Source organism: Tamandua tetradactyla, chromosome 11 (assembly GCF_023851605.1).
Source record: "Tamandua tetradactyla isolate mTamTet1 chromosome 11, mTamTet1.pri, whole genome shotgun sequence".
Taxonomy (NCBI): Eukaryota; Metazoa; Chordata; class Mammalia; order Pilosa; family Myrmecophagidae; genus Tamandua; species Tamandua tetradactyla.
The window spans coordinates 38,977,222-38,996,857 of NC_135337.1; the positions used below are offsets into that span (position 1 = coordinate 38,977,222).

At 36.6% G+C, this 19,636-nt stretch overlaps 1 protein-coding gene across 1 annotated transcript in view; it reads left to right on the forward strand.

Annotated features, from left to right (window-relative positions):
• COL24A1 (collagen type XXIV alpha 1 chain) overlaps positions 1-19,636 on the forward strand; it is a 427,584-nt gene that overhangs the window by 152,205 nt on the left and 255,743 nt on the right. The window contains exon 21 of the mRNA XM_077119355.1: positions 8,619-8,672. Within this exon, the coding sequence (XP_076975470.1) occupies positions 8,619-8,672 (54 nt within the window). The remainder of the gene's footprint in view (positions 1-8,618; positions 8,673-19,636) is intronic.

The following is a 19,636-nucleotide window of genomic DNA, read 5'->3' on the forward strand; positions in this document are numbered from 1 at the left end:
ATGATATACACAGATATTGAGTACCTAAAATGATACTTTTCCAAATTTAGTATTAAGTAATGTTCATGCATTTAGCTAGTAAAATAATTTTAAAAAATTCTTAAGCTTTATTGATTATATCTTGGGACAAACTCAATGAATGCTGTTGTTGTCTCTCTTAAGGTCTTCAAATTGTTAAAAATTGTTGCCTATCGAGATGCAAGTGATTATCTTAAATGCTCAAAACCAGTTACCTTTTTTTTACAGCCTTACTGAAGTATAATTGACATACAGCAAACTGCATATACTAAAATGGTACACTTTGATAATTTCTAACATATGTATAACCTGTGAAAACATCACCAAAATCAGGATAATGAAGATACCCATCAAATCTCAAAATTTCTTTGTGTGCTTTTGTAATCCCTCTTTTCTGTCCTTCTGCCCTTTCTTTCCCCAGGCTATCACTGATCTGCTTTTTGTCCCTATAGATTATCTAAATTTAAGTATCAAGTAATGGTCAGAATAGTTAATTTAAAAATTATAAGTTTAGTATCATTTTCTGTGGATTTCAGTAGAATAAAAGTAGACTTTCCAGTTGACTTTTTTTTATTCCTTTAAGAGTGATTTTAAAAAAATACGGTGAGGATTATATTTCAGCAAAGTCTTATTTGGAACAAAGTGTATGTCACAAGGAATTTTATAGTTTTTGTGTGTTTTATGGATTTTCCCTGCTGAGATTTTAGGATGCTACACATATGGAATTCTCCTATGCCATATTTTCTGCTAAAAAATAGAATTATAAAAGGGAAAAATATATGGATATTAAATTGCAAAAATTTTCATGACTATTATGATAAACAAATCTGGTTTTGATGACTTTTTAGATCTAAAAGAACAAACGACAATAAAAGAGGCTAGATACCTAAATGGATTTATTATTTTGCATTTATTTTTCTAGAAGCTCATGTTTTCTAATTGTGGATTTCTTAGAAGATAGAACAGTTCCTTCATTTGCAATTGGCATGCATACTTCTCTGTCTTAAACGTTGGTTACTACAGTTTACAGGGGAATGAAATATATTACTTTTGCCCTAAAAATTATTTTTTTGGCATTAGCTTTGGGTGGATTATCCTCACTCAGAGAAGCCTCTTTTAAATCCATTTTTTTTTTCTCAGATTACTTTCTTACTTGTACTGAGTGTATCGCTGACACGACATATACTTCTGCAAATGCTAGTTAAGTTTTCTGACTGTATTCCAGATCCATTTCTCAAACCAAATTCTCCCCTTATAGAATATCTCTACCTATGGATGCATTTTTTCTTGTTTGCCTATGTAAAATTTCAATTCTATCTGTAGAAGCTTTGCTAGGTGTTTTTTATTTTTGATACAGGGTAACTTTTAAAACTGCATAATTGAAAATACAATTATTCAAACAGGATTCATTTTTAATTTGATCAGGCCATCAAATGTTTATTAATGTCTAGCACCAGACTGGGTTTTGTATAAATTTTCCCTTTAAGAGTTCATAATTTGCATATTGTTATAACTTAAATTATTTATTAATTTTATCTTTTTTAATATTACTCTTTTTCTTAGGACTAAATTAATCTCTACTTTGTTCAGAGTTACAAACCACTCAGAAGCTATGTCTAAGTCATGCCATACTATGGTCTTCTGTATTTAAAGCACAATGGACATAAAAATCATTGAGAAATGGAAAATTTCCAGGAGAGATAAAGAGTCTCAGTACTACTTGCATATAACAACAGAAGATTTTGAAACTACTTTATAAAATATCAGAAATTTTTGAATTTCCCAAAGTTGCGTACTTTATTTTAAAGCCATTATAATTTAATAGCTATTACCTCCAAAACAATTCAAAATCTAAACTTCATTGATATTTGTCTGGGGGAAAATTCAATGAATAAATGCTGTTTTCTCTCTGAAGGTCTTCAAAATTGTATAAATTGTTGCCTGTCAAAAAACAAATGATTATCTTAAACATCCAATATCCATAACCTTTTTTTACAGCTTTATTGAGGTATAATTGACATATGGTAAACTGCATATATTTAAATTGTACAACTTGATAACTTTTGACATATATTTAACCCATTAAACCATCACAAAAATCAAGATTACTGACCATATCCACAAACCCAAATTTTCCTTGTGCACTTTTATGATTCCCCACTTCTGCCCCGCTTCCCTTCCTGCCCTCTCCCCCCCACCCACTACCACTGATATGCTTTTTGTCATTATAGATTAATTTGCATTTTCTACTGCATTTGAGATTTATCTACATTGCTACATCCAGTTTGGTCCATTTTATGGATATACCATATGTTCTAGTTTGCTAACTGCCAGAATGCAACACACCAGAGATGGATTGGATTTTAAAAAAAGGATATTTATTTTGTTAGTTCTTCAGAGGATAAGGCAGCTAACTTTCAGCTGAAGTTCTTTCTTACGTGGTAAGGCTCAGGGTAATCTCTGCTGGCCTTCTCTCCAGGCCTCTGGGTTCCATCAACTTTCCCCGGGGTGATTCCTTTCTGCTTCTCCAAAGGCCTGGACTGAGCTGCGAGTGCTGAGATGAGGTATGCCAAGCTGCTTGGGCTGTGCTACATTGTGCTCTCTCATTTAAGCATGAGCCAATTAAGTCAGACGTCATTCATTGCAGCAGCCACATCTCCTAGCCGACTGCAGATGTAATCAGCAACAGATGAGGTTCATGTACCATTGGCTCATGTCCACAGCAACAGAACTAGGTGCCTTCACCTGGCCAAGTTGACAACTGAATCTAACTTCCACACCATAATTTATTTGTTTGATTTATTTATCTGTGGAGTGTTTATCCATTTATTATTTTTAACTAGAAGGTCCATCTATTTTAATAGAAAACAAATAGACTGATCACACCTTTTAGAGAACTACTAAATTCTCAATATATCTAAACAGCACCGTATGTTTACTATGCTCACTTTTTCTCCCCAAGCTTCTGGCTACTACCACTGTAAAAATATTTTACTTTTATAATTTCCCAGGAAACTAATGGAATATGTTGGTGCTTTGGTTCCCAGAGTGTTGCTTAAAAAAAAAAATGCATGTGAATTAGTCTCCAGCCTTTAGTGATTAGAGTATAATAAAGCTTTGTTTTTATTGGAGAGAATGCTTAGTCACTTTTTTTTTTGGTGTAACAGATGTGAATAGTCTGAAGATAGAAGACACATTTTCACTTACTATTTTTAAAGAGACTTCCGTTTTCTGTTATTGATAAAACTTGGTGGTGGTTGGACTCTTTCTATTGAGAAGGTAACAGAAGTCAGGTTGTTTTACTTTTTCACATCTAAGTACGATATTTTCTAATGTGATGTGATGACTTAACTGAGATAGTAGAATACATTGTCGTAGAAAATGTTTTGTTTTTCAGTGTTACTCAATTTATTTTAAATTTAAAAATGAAAGTATCTCTGTCAGATTTTTATTTTTCCTCCCATGTAGTTCCATACATTTTTAAGAAAGAAAATTATAGACCCTGCACAATGTACTTTTTAATCTTTCAGTCTGTAAACTCTCTCAAATTTTCCTACTTGGCAAAGTTACCCATTCCTTTTGTTTGATTTACATCTTGAACAGTATATTTGAGCATAAAAAAGATTCCTTTTGTAAATGAATGCTATTAAAATTTAGTTTATCTAATTTATAATTTTCTATGTCTTATAATTTATTGTATAAAAGGTGAACTTTCTACTTGGCAGCAACCTAGGTCTGAGTTTTTTAAATAGTGAAAATACTCTTTGGCCAAGTTTATAAGCTGGCCTATGTTAGAAATAAACAGAGAATTTTTTTTCTTCTTTTAATAATTGTGCTGATGTGTTTCTGAGCTTTTCAATAAAATTTTAATTCTAAACTATTCTACTTACATGAAGATAATATAAGAAACTATTTCTTGACCTCTCTTGTTTACTCTATCCCTTGTTTTTGCACTTTATATCTTTTTAGCATCCCTTTACTGATATTTTAATAAGGAGTAGAGATCTATGTATATATTCAGTATCCCTTGTCTAAACAAAAGTCACCTCAATAACTTTTTTCTTACTGTAGATTAAAACACATACAAAACTGTTTAAGACAATCGCATAGTTTGATAAATTATTGTAAGACAAAAACTCTTGTAACTACCACACAGGTCAGGAAATGGAACTTCCTGGTTACTGCCAGAAGCTCTTATGTGTTCCAGCTCAAATTCTCTCTCCTCTTAAAAGTAATGTAGCTCCTTATTTTTCTTTTGTAGTTTCTCACCGTGAGTGTGCATCTTTAAAAACTATGGTTTAATCTAGCCTGTTTTTTTTTTTTTATATTTGCTCTATCTTTTAATCTGTAGGTTCTCTCTCCATTTTCTTTTCTACCTGTTCAAATTTGGTTGTTGAGGAGCCTCAGTAGAGTTTCCCATAGTCTGGATTTTTCTAATTATATTTTCGTGGTATAGTTCCACGTTTTTCAGTCCTCTGTGTTTTGTAAATTTCTAGTCACATATAGAGGCTTGATCAGTTTTACTTGTTTGTTTTTGGTACGACAATAGTATGGTGATCTTTCATCAAGAAGTTATTTCTTTTTTTTTTTTTGTGATGTTAGCAATAGTTGATACTCCTTAGTTCCAGCTATTTTTTGTGGGGTTGCAAAGTGGTTATTCTTATTCTATCATATTTTTAAAATTTACTGGTTACAAAACATCCCCTCAGCTACTATTTGATTACTTATTTTTACCAGTTTTCATGATAATGAGTTGACTCCTTTTCATCCTCTGAATGCAGACAATTTTTTTGGCTTTATTATGAACTTATAGGTTTAAAAATATATGATGTATTTTAATTTATTGCAATTCTTATCCTTATGGATGTTCATATTTTCCCATGTCTGGCTGTTGGGATTGTCTTCAAGCTTCCAGTGAGTTCTTTAACATGAACCTAGTTTTGATACCTTTTTTAGCTTTCTTGTTTTCTGATGCCTTTTGGAAGATGGACAGGAATTAAGAATTTATCCATGTGGATGCCCTGGACCAGAAGTTAAACACGAACAAGGGGCCAAAATTGCATGTTGCTCTTTCTGTAGAAAAGAACCATGCCAATCATTCATTCAACAACAACAACAAAAATACACTTTTTAGCACTTACTGTGTGCCTGATGTATTAATTCCTGGGGATATGGTAGTGTATGAGTCAAAAAACTTCCTTCAAGGAGTTTACAATCTGACGAGGAAAATAAAACACTTTGTAAGTGGCTTTGTATGACCCTAGGATGGAATGAGGTTCATAGTAGGGCTGTAGCTCAGAGTGTTGAGATTGGGGATAGGGGAGAAGTCAGAGAAAGATTTTAAGTAAAATATTACTCAGTCTTCTATTTAAAACATAGAAGGCAAAGGGAACAGTATGCACAAAAGCCCAGAATTGAGAGAATATATACTTTCGGAGTACTGAAAATAGATCAGCGACTGGAATGATGAGTGAAAGAAGGTCGATTAAACAAGTAAATAGAACCAAAGCATCAAAGGCCCTGTAACCATGTGTTAAGGAATTTGGATTTTATTCTGAGGTCGGAAACAAAGCAGCATGATCACATTTGCATAGAATAATCACTCTAGCTACAGAGTGAAAAATACATTATCTGGGTGCTAGGTATAGTGGCTTGCACTAGGCAAGTGGTAGCAGGGATGAAGGAAAAGGGCTCAAATTGGCAGGGAATTAAGAAATAGAATGCCTAGAGCTAAGTGAATGATTGAGTGGTGATGAAGAAAAAACCAGCTATACAAAGATGTACACCTTTTTGGCTTGGAAACTGGCAGAGAGGTAACACAGGTGTTCTAGTTTGCTAGCTGCCAGAATGCAATATACCAGAAATGGAATGGCTTTTTTTTTTTTCCTTTTTTTTTTTATTAATTAAAAAAAATTAACAAAACATTTAGAAATCATTCCATTCTACATGTACAATCAGTAATTCTTGATATCATCACATAGTTGCATATTCATCATTTCTTAGTACATTTGCATCGATTTAGAAAAAGAAATAAAAAGACAACAGAATAAGAATTAAAACGTTAATAGAGAGAAAAAAAAACCTATACCTCACATGCAGCTTCATTCAGTGTTTTAACATAATTGCATTACAATTAGGTAGTATTGTGCTGTCCATTTCTGAATTTTTATATCCAGTCCTGTTGCACAGTCTGTATCCCTTCAGCTCCAATTACCCCTTCTCTTTTTTTTTTTTAATTAACAGAAAAAAAGAAATTAACCCAACATTTAGAAATCATACCATTCTACATATGCAATCAGTCATTCTTAACATCATCACATAGATGCATGATCATCGTTTCTTAGTACATTTGCATCAGTTTAGAAGAACTAGCAACACAACCGAAAAAGATATAGAATGTTAATATAGAGAAAAAATAAAAGTAATAATAGTAAAAACAAAACAAAACAAGAACCTATAGCTCAGATGCAGCTTCTGGAATGGCTTTTAAAAAGAGAAATTTAATGAGTTGGTACTTTACAATTCTCAGGCCGAGAATATGTCCCAAGTCTAAAGTTTCTTTAAACTTTCTAAAGTTTAGAAAGTTTTAAACTTTCTAAAACAAGGCTATAGAAATGTCCAATCGAAGGCATCCGGAGAAAGATACCTTGGTTCAAGAAGACCGATGACGTTCAACGTTTCTCTCTCAGCCGGAAGGGCACATGGTGAACATGGCGGTGTCTGCTGGCTTTCACATGGCTCTACCAAAAAGGGACTCTCTCCAAAATGTTTCCTCTTTTAAAGGATTCCAGCAAGCAACTCCACCTTCAGTGGGTGGAGACATACCTCCATGGAAATCATCTAATCAAAAGTTACCACCCACAATTGGGGGGTCACATCTTCAAGGAAACAATCCAAATGCTCCCACCCAGTAATACTGAATGAGGATCAAAGGGCATGGCTTTTCTGGGTTCTACCACAGATTCAGACCAGCACAACAGGTAACTGAAATAGTGAATGCAAGATGAGAAAGGAGCAGGTATAATACAGAAGATGGTGAGTTTGATTTTGGACAAAGTGATTCAACAGAAACTAGAATAGAATTGTCTTGATTCAAGTCCAGAGAGATTTCTGCTGGACTTGAATCAAGATTCACTACACATACTAGTGAAGCATATGTTAGAAAGGATATGAAATTATTAAGAATCTAATCTTTAAAGTTGTCATATATACAAATATTAGTATACAAGATCCTGATTCCCTCCCTGTAAATAGTAAAGCAATTAACAATAGTTTTATTAAACATATTCTGTTCTAAAACGTCCAGAAGTTTAATCCTCTGACCAGCCTTTCTGTTACCATTGCCTTTTCTCTTGCCAGAAATGTTCCCAAGTAACAATTTTCTCCACATAATCAAAATTTTAAATTAGAGTCAAGATGTTTCTGTCCTAATCCAGACAGGATGAGTGCATGTTACTTTCTTATTTGATTTTCTTTCCTAGATGGAGTCCTCCAAAATCAACCTTGCTGTTCCATCTTACTTGTTGACATTTTCTTCCCATCACATTTATCCCTTCACTGAACTCCCTTTTTAGCTGGAATTCAAATCTTAATTATAGCTTTCTTTTTTATTCCTTTGCCCAAGTTAATTTTCTTATGGAACTCCTTATTTTCACAATTTTTAATATAGTTTTATATCTCAGAAATACTGAAACAACTTTTATCTCTGAAAACATCAATACAAGTGAAACCACAATTATCAATTATTTCAGTTGTTTCAATTATTGTCAGTATTGAAACTGATCATGAAGAATCATATTCTAATTCATTATTTCAGCAGGAATTTTAAGCTCACCATTTGAGAGCAATGTTTGAGGCCTTTCCTCAACATAGATTTTTTTTTTGACACTATAATCTATTTCTGATTCTTGAGCCACTGTTTTCGACTGCTAAAGTATAAGTTCCAAAAAGGTAATATCAGATTCTGATGCAAATAAAGAAATAAACAAGAGTCAAAGATTTTATTTAGCTCATTGCTTAATGATGGAACCAGTAAGATGTTAAGAGCAGTCCGAAAAGCATTTGTGGAGCTATTTATAGATAATTATAGGTGTTTAAGATAAGGTAGTTGGGTTAGGTACAAAACTAGTTATCCTGCATAATAAACCATAACCTTTAGGATTACTTTTTTCACTCAAAAGAAATTTCTTACACTTCTACCTGATGAAAATCTAGAAGTTAAGGAATCAAATCAAGTACTGACCCTAATCTTTCAGTGGTCATGTGTCCCATATGACAATGAAAGGATATATGACACACCATTTGGCCTTATTTACAAGTTATGAATAATGTTTAGAATAAGACTTCTACTCTTTTAGACTTGGCTTGAGGATTTCCCTTAGGTATGAGAATTGTTTATGAAATCTGTTTTAGTATACCTTTTAAGTTTTGTATTCCGATATTAAAAACTGTCTACTTTACTGAATCTTCAGTATTTAGCTTTTGTAGAGTATATATTATTTTAACTTGTCCTAAATGGGCAGAAGAGGTAATTTTAGATACTTAATAGGTTTAAAATAATTTACTGTAGAATAAACACTCTACTTTTTTATATTCCTTAGGGTTTTCCAGGAGATATTGGAATTCCTGGACAAAACGGCCCTGAAGGACCAAAGGTAAAAAAAAAAAAAAAAAAAAAAGACTGAAGAATTATGATATCTAAGCTCTGTTTTATTTGTTAAAGCTGCTGGAATTCAATATATCAGAAATTGAATGGATTTTAAAAGGGGAATTTATTATGTTGTAAGTTTACAGGTCTAAAGCCATGAAAATGTTAAATTAAAACACCAACAAGAGGTTACTTTCACTCAAGAAAGGCCGATGCCATCTGGAATACCTCTAGCAGCTGGGAAAGCATGTGACTGGCATCTGCTGGGGTCTTTGGCTTCTGGACACCTCTCTCAGATGGAAATGCACATGGCAATGTCTGCTGGATTTCTCTTCTCATTTCATAAGGCTTCCTCAGGGGTGTTTTCTTTCTGTGTTTCCAAAGATTTCTGGCTGTGTAGGCTCTGAAGCTTTTTCCAAAATGGTTCCCTCTTAAAGGGCTCCAGTAAGCAACCCCACCTTGAAATGGGTGGAGACACATCTTCTTGGAAACTACCTTATCAAAAGATCCACCTAACAATATTGAATTCAGATTAAAGAACATGGATTTTCTGACATGCACAACAGTTTCAAATCAGCACACCTTCTGATCTCATATCTCAATAAATGACAACAAAAATTTTAGAAATATTTCTGTAATCCTGTCAGTGAACTGCCTTCAGTATATTTAATAAACTTCATGTAGTTTATTTCAAGATAATTAGGAAGTAGTTTGTATATCTCTCTATTCCTGTGGTGCCTGTCATTTAGTTTGAGTATGCTATTCAGTCTCTTGTGTTCAGGTAATCAAACTGATTTGATGACCTGGTTTGGTATGGACTTACATTAGGGTGATAGCATTTGCAAAGCAAAAAAAAAAAAATCACTGCAAAGTCATAGTATACAATAAATGGATGAGATTTTTCTGACCACTAAAACCTTGTCGGTTCCATAAAATATCCACTGATTAAAATAAAAGAAAGCCTTAAGATATCCTGGAACCTCTATATAGCATAAAATACTAGAAGAAACCTCAGCATTTTTACCTTCCTTTACTGTTGTTGTGTATATATATATATATATATACTAGGAATTATCCGTAAAAAAATTTAAATACCAAGCTTTGCCAGGCAGACTGATATAGAATGGATATTGTAAGCACATAAAGCATTATGAATAAATACTTGAAAGGATTATTAACCTAAAGTTTGGACGATAGGTAGGTTTTGAAATGTAGCTAGTGTGGAAGGTATTGGTGTGGGTAGAGAGGAAGTGCTAGGAGTTGAATCTAGAAGGAAATTAATAATGGCTCTATTTGTTTGTGCATTAGCATGTCCTTGTCTGTTGTTCTGTGGTACTATACTAAATGCTTTACTTTTAATCATCACAACAAAATTATGAGGAAGATATCTCCATTTTACAGATATTTATTCAAACTCATATAACTAGCAAGAGGCATACCCATTATTCTAACCCAGTTATTACTTCAAAGTCTGAAATGTTAAATACTTAGCTTTGGAACTAAATTGTGGAGAACACTCAAAAACTTGCCAAAGAATTTATAGTTTATCTTATGGGCATCATGAAACAATAAAAAATATTTAAATAGTAAGATGTCCTAGGTGATTTATATATTAAAAAAGCCACCTCATTTCAGCATAAAGGATGGTTTAAGGAGGAGTGAAATTGGAGTCAGGGAGATGAGCTAGAAAAATCTAGGCAAGAAAGATAAAGATATTAAATAAATGATTCATTTATTCAGTAAACTGGCTGCTTCTTGTGTGATAGCCAGGTCCTGGACCCTCAGGTTATAAAGATGAAAACTCAGGTTTCCACCTTCAAGAAATTTACAGTCTGATCTAGAGAAAACTATGCAGGGTTACTTTTATAATATATTATGTGTTGTACTGTGAGAGCACAAGGTTAGAGGAGGAGTCAGATTATACATAGCACAGGAGGTAGCACTATGAGCTGACATGATGAATTACTGGAAATTTCCTAAATAGATAAGGAGGATATATGGCAATCAGGAAAAATAAATTTGTGAAGGGAGGGTGTCATGGGCAGGGTCATGTGTCAGCTTGGCCAGGTAGTAGTACCCGTTTATCTGTTTGGACAAGTGCTGGCCTGTCTGTTGCTATGAAGACATTTCATAGAATTAAATCATGATCACAATGGCTGCATTCACAGCTTACTGTGTTTGTAATCAACCAAGGGATGTGTCTTCTGCAATGAGTGGCACTTAATCTAATCACTGGAAGGCTTTCAAGGAAGATTCAGAAGATACTCTCTCTCTTCCTGCTTCAGCTGGAGAGCCTCTCCTGTAGAGTTCATCCAGACACTTCATCGGAGTCGTCAACTTCACAGCCTGCCCTATAGATTTTGGACTCCACAGTCTCACTATTATATGAGACACTTTTATAAATTTTATATCTACGGATAGTTCCTGCTGATTCTGTTTCTCTAGAACCCTAGGTAATACAGCTTGGTACTGAGAGTGGGGTGGTTCTTAAGAAACAGAACATTAAAAATGGGTTTTTACGATTGGTTTTCTACTCTGACTGGACTCAGAGGCACTAAGGACTGTGATTCCCATAATCAGAATGATACTGCCAATCCATGGGGTGAGTTGGCAAAAGAGATAGTCAAAATATTATCATTGGATTCTTCTAATTCTTTGCTTGTATGAAGCCAAGCTCTGGGGGATAATGTTTTTGACACCTTTATGGAATTGTATGGAAATAGGAGGTATAGAGATATTGGTTGGTTGTTGTTAGATACACTGTATACATTAATGAGTGAAAGGACGGGCTTAAGGCTTCAAATGAGAAGCTTATGTGCTGTCTGACAGATGTAAACGTTTCTATGAGTGTCTTGTAGGAAAATCTTATTTCCTGTAGCTGTAGACTTGAGATCTCTGAAAATCAGACTCAGTATCTTATTATTAGACTAGCAGCTTTGCAACGCAAACTGAAATCTCAGTCTTGCATGGTGTCTGCCATTAAAGTGAGAGCATTGATTGGAAAGGTGTAAAAAATGAGATGGCAACATATGGATCGATGATGTCAGTGGAAAGGTTGAAACTCTAGGTCATGCTGAGTCTTCTCTAGATAACCCTGTAATAGTTTGCCATGAGGACATAGCCGCCCCTTCTCCTGCCTACCCTGAGAAGTTGGCCACCCAACCTCCACCTGAGGGATTAGCCCTAGAGTGATTAATCGTGTTTCACCAGATGAAATTGCAAATGAATGCCCTACAGCAAATGGCTTGGAAGATACTTCTAATTCTTTTCATGACCCACCCCCACCACCCCTCTCTTCTTCCAGACCTGTAACTAGATTAAAGTCCCAACATGCCCCTCAAGGTGAGGTACAAAGTATCACACGTGAGGAGGTACATTATTCTCAAAAGAACCGTGTGAGTTTTCCTATTTATATAGACAGAAACCAGGGGAATGTGTGGCAATGGATTTTAAGGGTGTGGGGTAATGGTGGGATGAATATAAAGCTGGATCTGGCTGAATTTATTGATATGGGCCCATAAGCGGAGATACTACATTCAATGTTATATATAGCTCAAGGGGTTAGAAAATGCATTAACAGTTTATTTGGATGGTTAGTTGAAACATGGATCAAAAAGTGGCTGACATTACCTGAGGTTGAAATGTCAGAACTGCCCTGGTATAATGTAGATGAGGGAATCCAGAGGCTTAGAGAGATTAGAATGCTAGAGTGGCTTTATCATGCAAAACCTGCTCTTACACACCAGGAATGTCTGGAGAATGTACCTTTTACCAGAACTGTGAGAAATAGATCTGTGAGACTAGCACCATCATCCCTGAAGAGCTCTGTAGTTGCACTTCTCTGTAGATCTGATATTACTGTGGGAACTTCTGTTACTGAACTGGAATCCTTAAACACAATGGGGATGACCAGATCCTGAGTTGACGGAAGCCAGTGGCAGCACTTAATCACCAAAGACAAGGTGAATGTGGTCACCATAATAGACAGCAGACTCAAAGCAGGACTCAGAATAATCTGACTCACAGAGATTTGTGGCATTGGCTAGTAAATTGTGAGGTACCTAGAAGTACAATAGATGAGCAGTCTACTAAATCCTTGTTGGAGCTTTATAAACAAAAGAGTTCTAGGTCAAGTGAACAGAAGTCTAACTTGAATTTCAAAAATGGAGAGTCATGGCCCTTTAATCAATTTTCAGACTTGAGACAGTTTACAGACCCAGAGCACCTTGAATGAAGGGGAGGCCAGGTCCCTTTGGGGGAGAACCCTGTTACACTGCCACAAATTTATACTATTAATTTTCTTCCAAGCCTTCCACAAGGAGACCAACGGCCTTTTACCAGGGTAACTGTGCATTGAGGAAAAGGAAATGATCAAATATTTGGGGGATTATTAGACACTGGTTCAGAAGTGACATTAATTCCAGGGAACACAAAACGTTACTTTGGTCCAGCAGTCAGAGAGGGGGCTTATGGAGGTTAGTGATCAATGGGGTGTTAGCTCAGGTCTGTCTCACAGTAGGTCCAGTGGGCTCCTGGGTCACAGTATACTTTCACTGTCCTACCTCAGAGGTATATAAACTCTCCAGCCCTATGTCATCATCTTGTCCACAGGGACCTTGATCGTTTCTCCCTCCCACAAGACGTCACACTGGTCCATTATACTGATGATGTTCATTGGACCTAGTGAGGAAGAAGTAGCAAGTACTCTAGACTTATTGGTAAGGCATTTGCGTGTGAAAGGATGGGAGATAAATCCAACAAAAATACAGGGGCCTTCCATCTCAGTGAAATTTCTAGGTGTCCAGTGTTGTGGGGCATGTTGAGACATTTCTTGTAATGTGAAGGATAAGTTGATGCATCTGGCCCCTATTATGACGAGAAAAGAGGCACAATGCCTAGTTGGTCTCTTTGGATTTTGGCGGCAACATATTCCTCCTTTGGGTGTGCTACTCTAGCCCATTTATTGAGTGACCAGAAAAGCTACTAATTTTGAGTGGGGACCTGAACAAGAGGAGGCTCTGAGACAGGTCCAGGTTGCTGTACAAGCTGTTCTGCCACTTGGACCATACGGTCCAGCACATCCAATGTTTCTGGAAGTGTCAGTGGCAAATAGAGATGCTGTCTGGAGCCTTTGGCAGACCCCTATAGGAGAATCACAACACAGACCATTAGGATTTTGGAGCAAAACCTTACCATCTGCTGCAGATAACTACTCTCCTTTTGAGAAACAGCTTTTGGCCTGCTACTGGGCCTTAGTAGAGACCAAGTTACCATGAGACCTGAGTTGCCTATCATAAGCTGGGTGTTGTCGACCCACCAATCCAGAAAGTTGGGCATGTGCAGCAGCACTCCATCATAAAAAGGAAATGGTATATGCGACATAGGGCCAGACCAGGTTCTGAAGGCATGAGTAAGTACGTGAGGAAGTGGCCCAATCCTACCACATTACCTTCTCTTTCCTAGACCAGAGCTGTGGCTTCTTGGGGAGTTCCTTACAGTGAAAGGACTGAGGAAGAGAAAACTGAGGCCTGGTTTCAGATGGTTTGGCACAATAAGCAGGTACCACCCCAAAGTGGACAACTGCAGCACTCCAACCCCTTTCTGGGGTTTTCTGGAAGGACAATGGTGAGGGCAAATCCTCCCAGTGGGCAGAACTTTGAGCAGTGTACTTGGTTGTTCGTTTTGCTTGGAAGGAAAACTGGTCAGAGGTGTGTTGTTTATTGACTCATGAGCTGTTGCTAGTGGTTTGGCTGGATGGTCAGGGACTTGGAAAGACCATAATTGGAAAATTGGTGACAAAGAGGTCTGGGGAAGAAGTACATGGATAGACCTTTCTGAGTGGGCTAAAAACATGAAAATATTTGTGTCCTATGTGAATGTGCACCATAGGGTGACTTCAGCAGAGGAAGGTTTTAATAATCAAGTATATCCACATTCTATGGATACCAGTCAGCCTCTTTCCCCAGCAACTCCTGTCATTGCCCAATGGGCTCATGAACAAAGTGGTCATGGTGGTAGGGATGGAGGTTATGCATGGGCTCAGCAACATGGACTTTCACTCACCAAGGCTGACCTGGCTACAGCCACTGCTGAGTGCCCATTCTGCCAGCAGCAGAGACCCACACTCAGCCCCTGATATGGCACCATTCCCCAAGGTGACCAGCTGCCTGGATGGTGGCAGGTTGATTACATTGGACCACTCCCTTTATGGAAGGGGCAGCAATTTTTTCTAACTGGAATAGACACAAACTCTGGATATAGGTTTGCTTTCCCCGTACACAATGCTTCTGCCAAATATTACCATCTATGGACTTATAGAATGCCTTATCCATAGTTATGGTATTCCATACAGCATTGCTTCTGATCAAGGAACACACTTCACAGCAAATGAAATGCGGGAATGGGCACATGTTCATAAAATTACCTGTTCATACCATATTCCCCATCATCCAGAGGCAGCTGGATTGATAGAACAGTGGAATGGCCTTTTGAAAATTCAATTATGGTGCCAACTAGGTGGCAGTACCTTGTGGGGCTGGGGTAATGTTCTCCAAGAAGCTGTGTGTGCTCTGAACCAGCATCCACTGTATGGTGCTGTTTCTCCCATAGCCAGGATCTCTGGGTCCAGAAACCAAGGTGTGGAAATGGGAGTGGCACCAATCACTGTTACCCCTAGTGATTCACTAGGGAAATTTTTGCTTCCTGTCCCTACAACCTTGAGTTCTGCTAGTCTACAGGTTGTAGTTCTGAAAGGGGGAATGCTTCCACCAGGAGAAACAACAATGATTCCATTGAACTGGAATCTAAGACTGCTACCTGTTCACTTTGGGCTACTCATGCCCTTGGATCAACAAGCCAAGAAGGGGATTACATTACTGGCTGGGGTGATTGACACTGATTGTCAGAAAAATAGGACTGCAACTACGCAATGGAGGTAGAAAAAGAGTTTTCCTGGAATATAGGAGATCCCCTAGGGCCTCTTTTAGTACCACCATGCCTTGTGATTAAAATAAATGGAAAACTGCAATGACCCAATCCAGGCAGAACTACCAATGGCTCTGAAACTTCAGGAGTGAAGGTTTGTGTCACCCCTCCAGGCAAAGAACCATGGCCAGCTGAAGTGCTTGCTGAAGGTAATGGGAACATAGAATGAGTAGTGGAAGAAGGTAGTGATAAATATATGAACTATGGCCATGTGATCAGTTACAGAATCGAGGACTATAATGCTGTTTTATTCATGTTATAGTGTTTAAGGTGTAAGATATCAAGTTTAAGAATGAATATTACCCAAGGACTTGCACCCTATTCTGGGGTGATTTAATGTGCTTCCAGTTGTATGCAGTACCGTTAAGTATTGTTAGTGGAGGAAAAAAATGCATCTTTTATTTTTTTCTATTTAGAAATTAAGTATGGTTTAAGGTGATGTGTATAGTTGCCAAGTTGACAAGGGGTGGACTGTCATGGTCAGGTTCATGTGTCAACTTGACCAGGTGGTGGTACCCATTTGTCTGGTTGGACAAGTGCTGGCCTGTCTAAATTAAGATTAAAATATCTAAATTAAGTCACAACTGACTGTGTTTGTAATCATCCATTGGGTGTGTCTTCTGCAATGAGTGACACTTAATCTAAACACTGGAAGGCTTTTAAGGAGGATTCAGAAGAGACGCTTTCTCTTCCTGCTGTGGCTGGCAAGCCTCTTCTGTAGAGTTCATCCAGACCCTCATTGGAGTTGTGAGCTTCACAGCCAGCCCTACGGATTTTGGACTCTACAGTCCCACGGTTACGTGAGACACTTTTATAAATTTTTTATCTATGGATATTTCCTGCTGATTCTGTTTCTCTAGAGAACCCTAGCTAGTACAGAGGGAGGTACAGTATTTTGGACATATTTATACAAAATATTATTCACTGTTTATCTGAAACTCAATTTTAACTGGGTATCCTGTTTTATCTGGCAACCCTACCTATAAATTTATCCCTATATGTTACAATCTTCCCTCCTCCTTTTCTGTCTCAATAGAAGTGCTCTCCCTTCTGTTCAAAATTCTCTGACTCCTGAATAACCTCAATGCCCTTAGTTATCCCTTTCAGCCTGATAATCTCTCTTATCCTGAAATTCCCCCTCTTTGCCCTTAGAGCAATTCCCACTGCCGATGTTATAGATTTATTCCTCTTTATTTTTCACCTGAATTAGTGTGATTGTCTCTAATTGTTCTTCCTGCCTCTAGTCTGGGATTTTTTCAAATTATTTCCATGCTGCTGATGGAATAATCTGTGTAAAGTATAGATCTAATCATGTCATTTTTGTTCTTAAATTCTTCAGTAATTTCCACAGCTTCCAAGTTAAAACAAACTTCTTTACTTTTTGCACAAGGTTCTTTATAACCTAACCCTCTGTCTAACTCTGTAGCCACATCTGCCATCATTCTTCAAAAATCATCATTCTCTTCGATTAGTACCAAACCATGCTGTGCTCATTGAAATCTCACAGCTTCATGTGTACTATTCTCTTTGTCTGAAATCTCCCTCCCTCCCTGTACCCGTCTTCATCTAGCTAACACTGACATATCATATACCATATTGTCCAAGAAGTTTTCCTGAGCCTCCCAAACCTGATTGATATTCCTTCTCTATATTCCTGAAAAAAAAAAAACTGTCACACAATTTTCTTATATTGTACTTCCTATTTTGTTTATCTGTCTTTTTCTTAGACTCTAAAATTTTTTGAGAGAAAATATCTTGTATTTTTAAATTTCACATCCCCAATAAACAAAATAATACTGTTTTAGTTTGCTAAAGCTGCAGGAAAGCAATATACCAAAAATGGAAAGGCTTTTTAAAAGGGAATATAAGGTGCAAGTTTGCAATTCTAAGGCCATAGAAATGTCCAAACTAAGGCATCCAGAAAAAGATACCTTAACTCCAAAGAAAAGCCAGTGGGTACAGAATACCTCTGTCAGCTAGGAAGGCATGTGGCTGGCATCTGCTGGGGTGTTTGGCTTTTCATTTCAGATAGCTTTCCCAGGGTATTTTCCTTCTGCATCTCCAAATGTCTGGGTCTTGTGTTGGCTCTGAAGCTTTTTTCAAAATGATTCCCATTAAAGGGCTGCAGTTTGTGATCCACCTTGAATGGGTAGAGGCATATCTCCATGGAAACCACCTAATCAAAAGGTTCCACTCACAGTTGGTTGGGTCACATCCCCATGTATGAATTAATACAAAAGATTCCACCCAACAATATTGAATGAGGCTTAAAAAACTTGGCTCTTCCTGGGGTATATAAAAGTTTCAAACTGGCATAAATACCCATCACACATAATAGTATCTCAGTAAATATTGGTTGAATGGATGATTGCGTCAATGATTTATTTTAAGGATGTTTTTGAAGTAGAAACAATACAGCTTGGTAACTGATGAAATAAAGGTGATGGAAGAAAGAAGCCAAGGATGAATCTGAGATTTCTGACTTGGGTTATTAATATACATTGCTGAAATAGGAAACTTTGGAGTAGGAGCAGGTTTGAAAGATGGGGTAGATAGTAAGTTTGATTCTGGGTATATTTACTTTGAGGTACCTGTTTTATATCTAGGTTTACTACTAGTAAACAAATGAGAAAATTAAATATAATAGCATGAAAGGAAGGGGTGAGAGAGGTAGTATAAAAAATGCAATTTAGGATTTCTCCTATTTAGTTTAGTCTTTAACCTCCTGCAGACTTAGGAACTTTAATATGATACATATATAAATGCATTCCTTTATCCATTCATTCAGCAGTTTATTCATTCAGCATTTACTGAGTTTCTTTCACATGTGAAGCCATGTACTACCTATGAGGTTATAAAGATTTTTAAGTTATAATCCCTCTTCTGGATGAACTTATAGTTTAGTGAGAGAGATGAAAAAGCATATCATCACAAAGCTTTGTGTGAGAGCCTAGATAATTGAACAACAGTTTTGCCTTGGGAGATGGAGTAATTCTTCAGAAGAAAGTGAAATTGGGTTGTTTTAGTTTGCTAAAGCTGCTAGATTGCAGTATCCAGAAATGGATTCGCTTTTATATAGGGGATTTATTAAGTAGCAAGTTACAGTTCTAAGGGTGTCAAAATATGTAAATTAAGGCATCAATCAGAGGATACCTTTGCGCAAAAAAGCAGATTGTGTCTGGGGTTTCTCTGTTACATGGGAAAACCCATGGCAGCCTCTGCTATCCTTCTCTCCCAGTTTTTTGTTTCAACTGGCTCTCTCAGCTTCTGAGGTCTCCTGGGGCATTTCCTTCTGCATCTCCAAACATCTGTGTCTGCTTACTTTTAGGACTCCAGTAAGCTGATGTAGGGTCACATCTTCATGGAAACAACCTAATCAAAGAGTCCCACCCAACAATAGCATGGATTACATCTCCATGGAAACAATTAATAGGTCCCATCCACAATTGGGTAGATCACATCAGGGGAAGAACCTTATCAAAAAGTCCCACCTAACAATAGTTTTCCCCCCACAAGATTGGATCAGAAGAACATGGCTTTTCTAGGGTATATAACAGTCTCAAACTAGAATAATCATAATATTTTAAGTATGAATATTATACTAGATGAAGAACTATATAATTTTCAAAATTCTTTTTAGTTTAGAGATGCTGATACTCTTGAAGTTTTGTCAAGAAATATGATAGAGAACTGAAATAAAAGCTAACTGACCTTTTTAATATTTTTGTAATAGTGATCTTCAAAAACTCCTTCTTGCTACTTCTTTTTTTTTTTTTTTTTAATTAACGGAAAAAAAGAAATTAACCCAACATTTAGAAATCATACCATTCTACATATGCAATCAGTAATTTTAACATCATCACATAGATGCATGATCATCGTTTCTTAGTACATTTGCATCGGTTTAGAAGAACTAGCAACACAACCGAAAAAGATATAGAATGTTAATATAGAGAAAAAAAATAAAAGTAATAATAGTAAGAACAA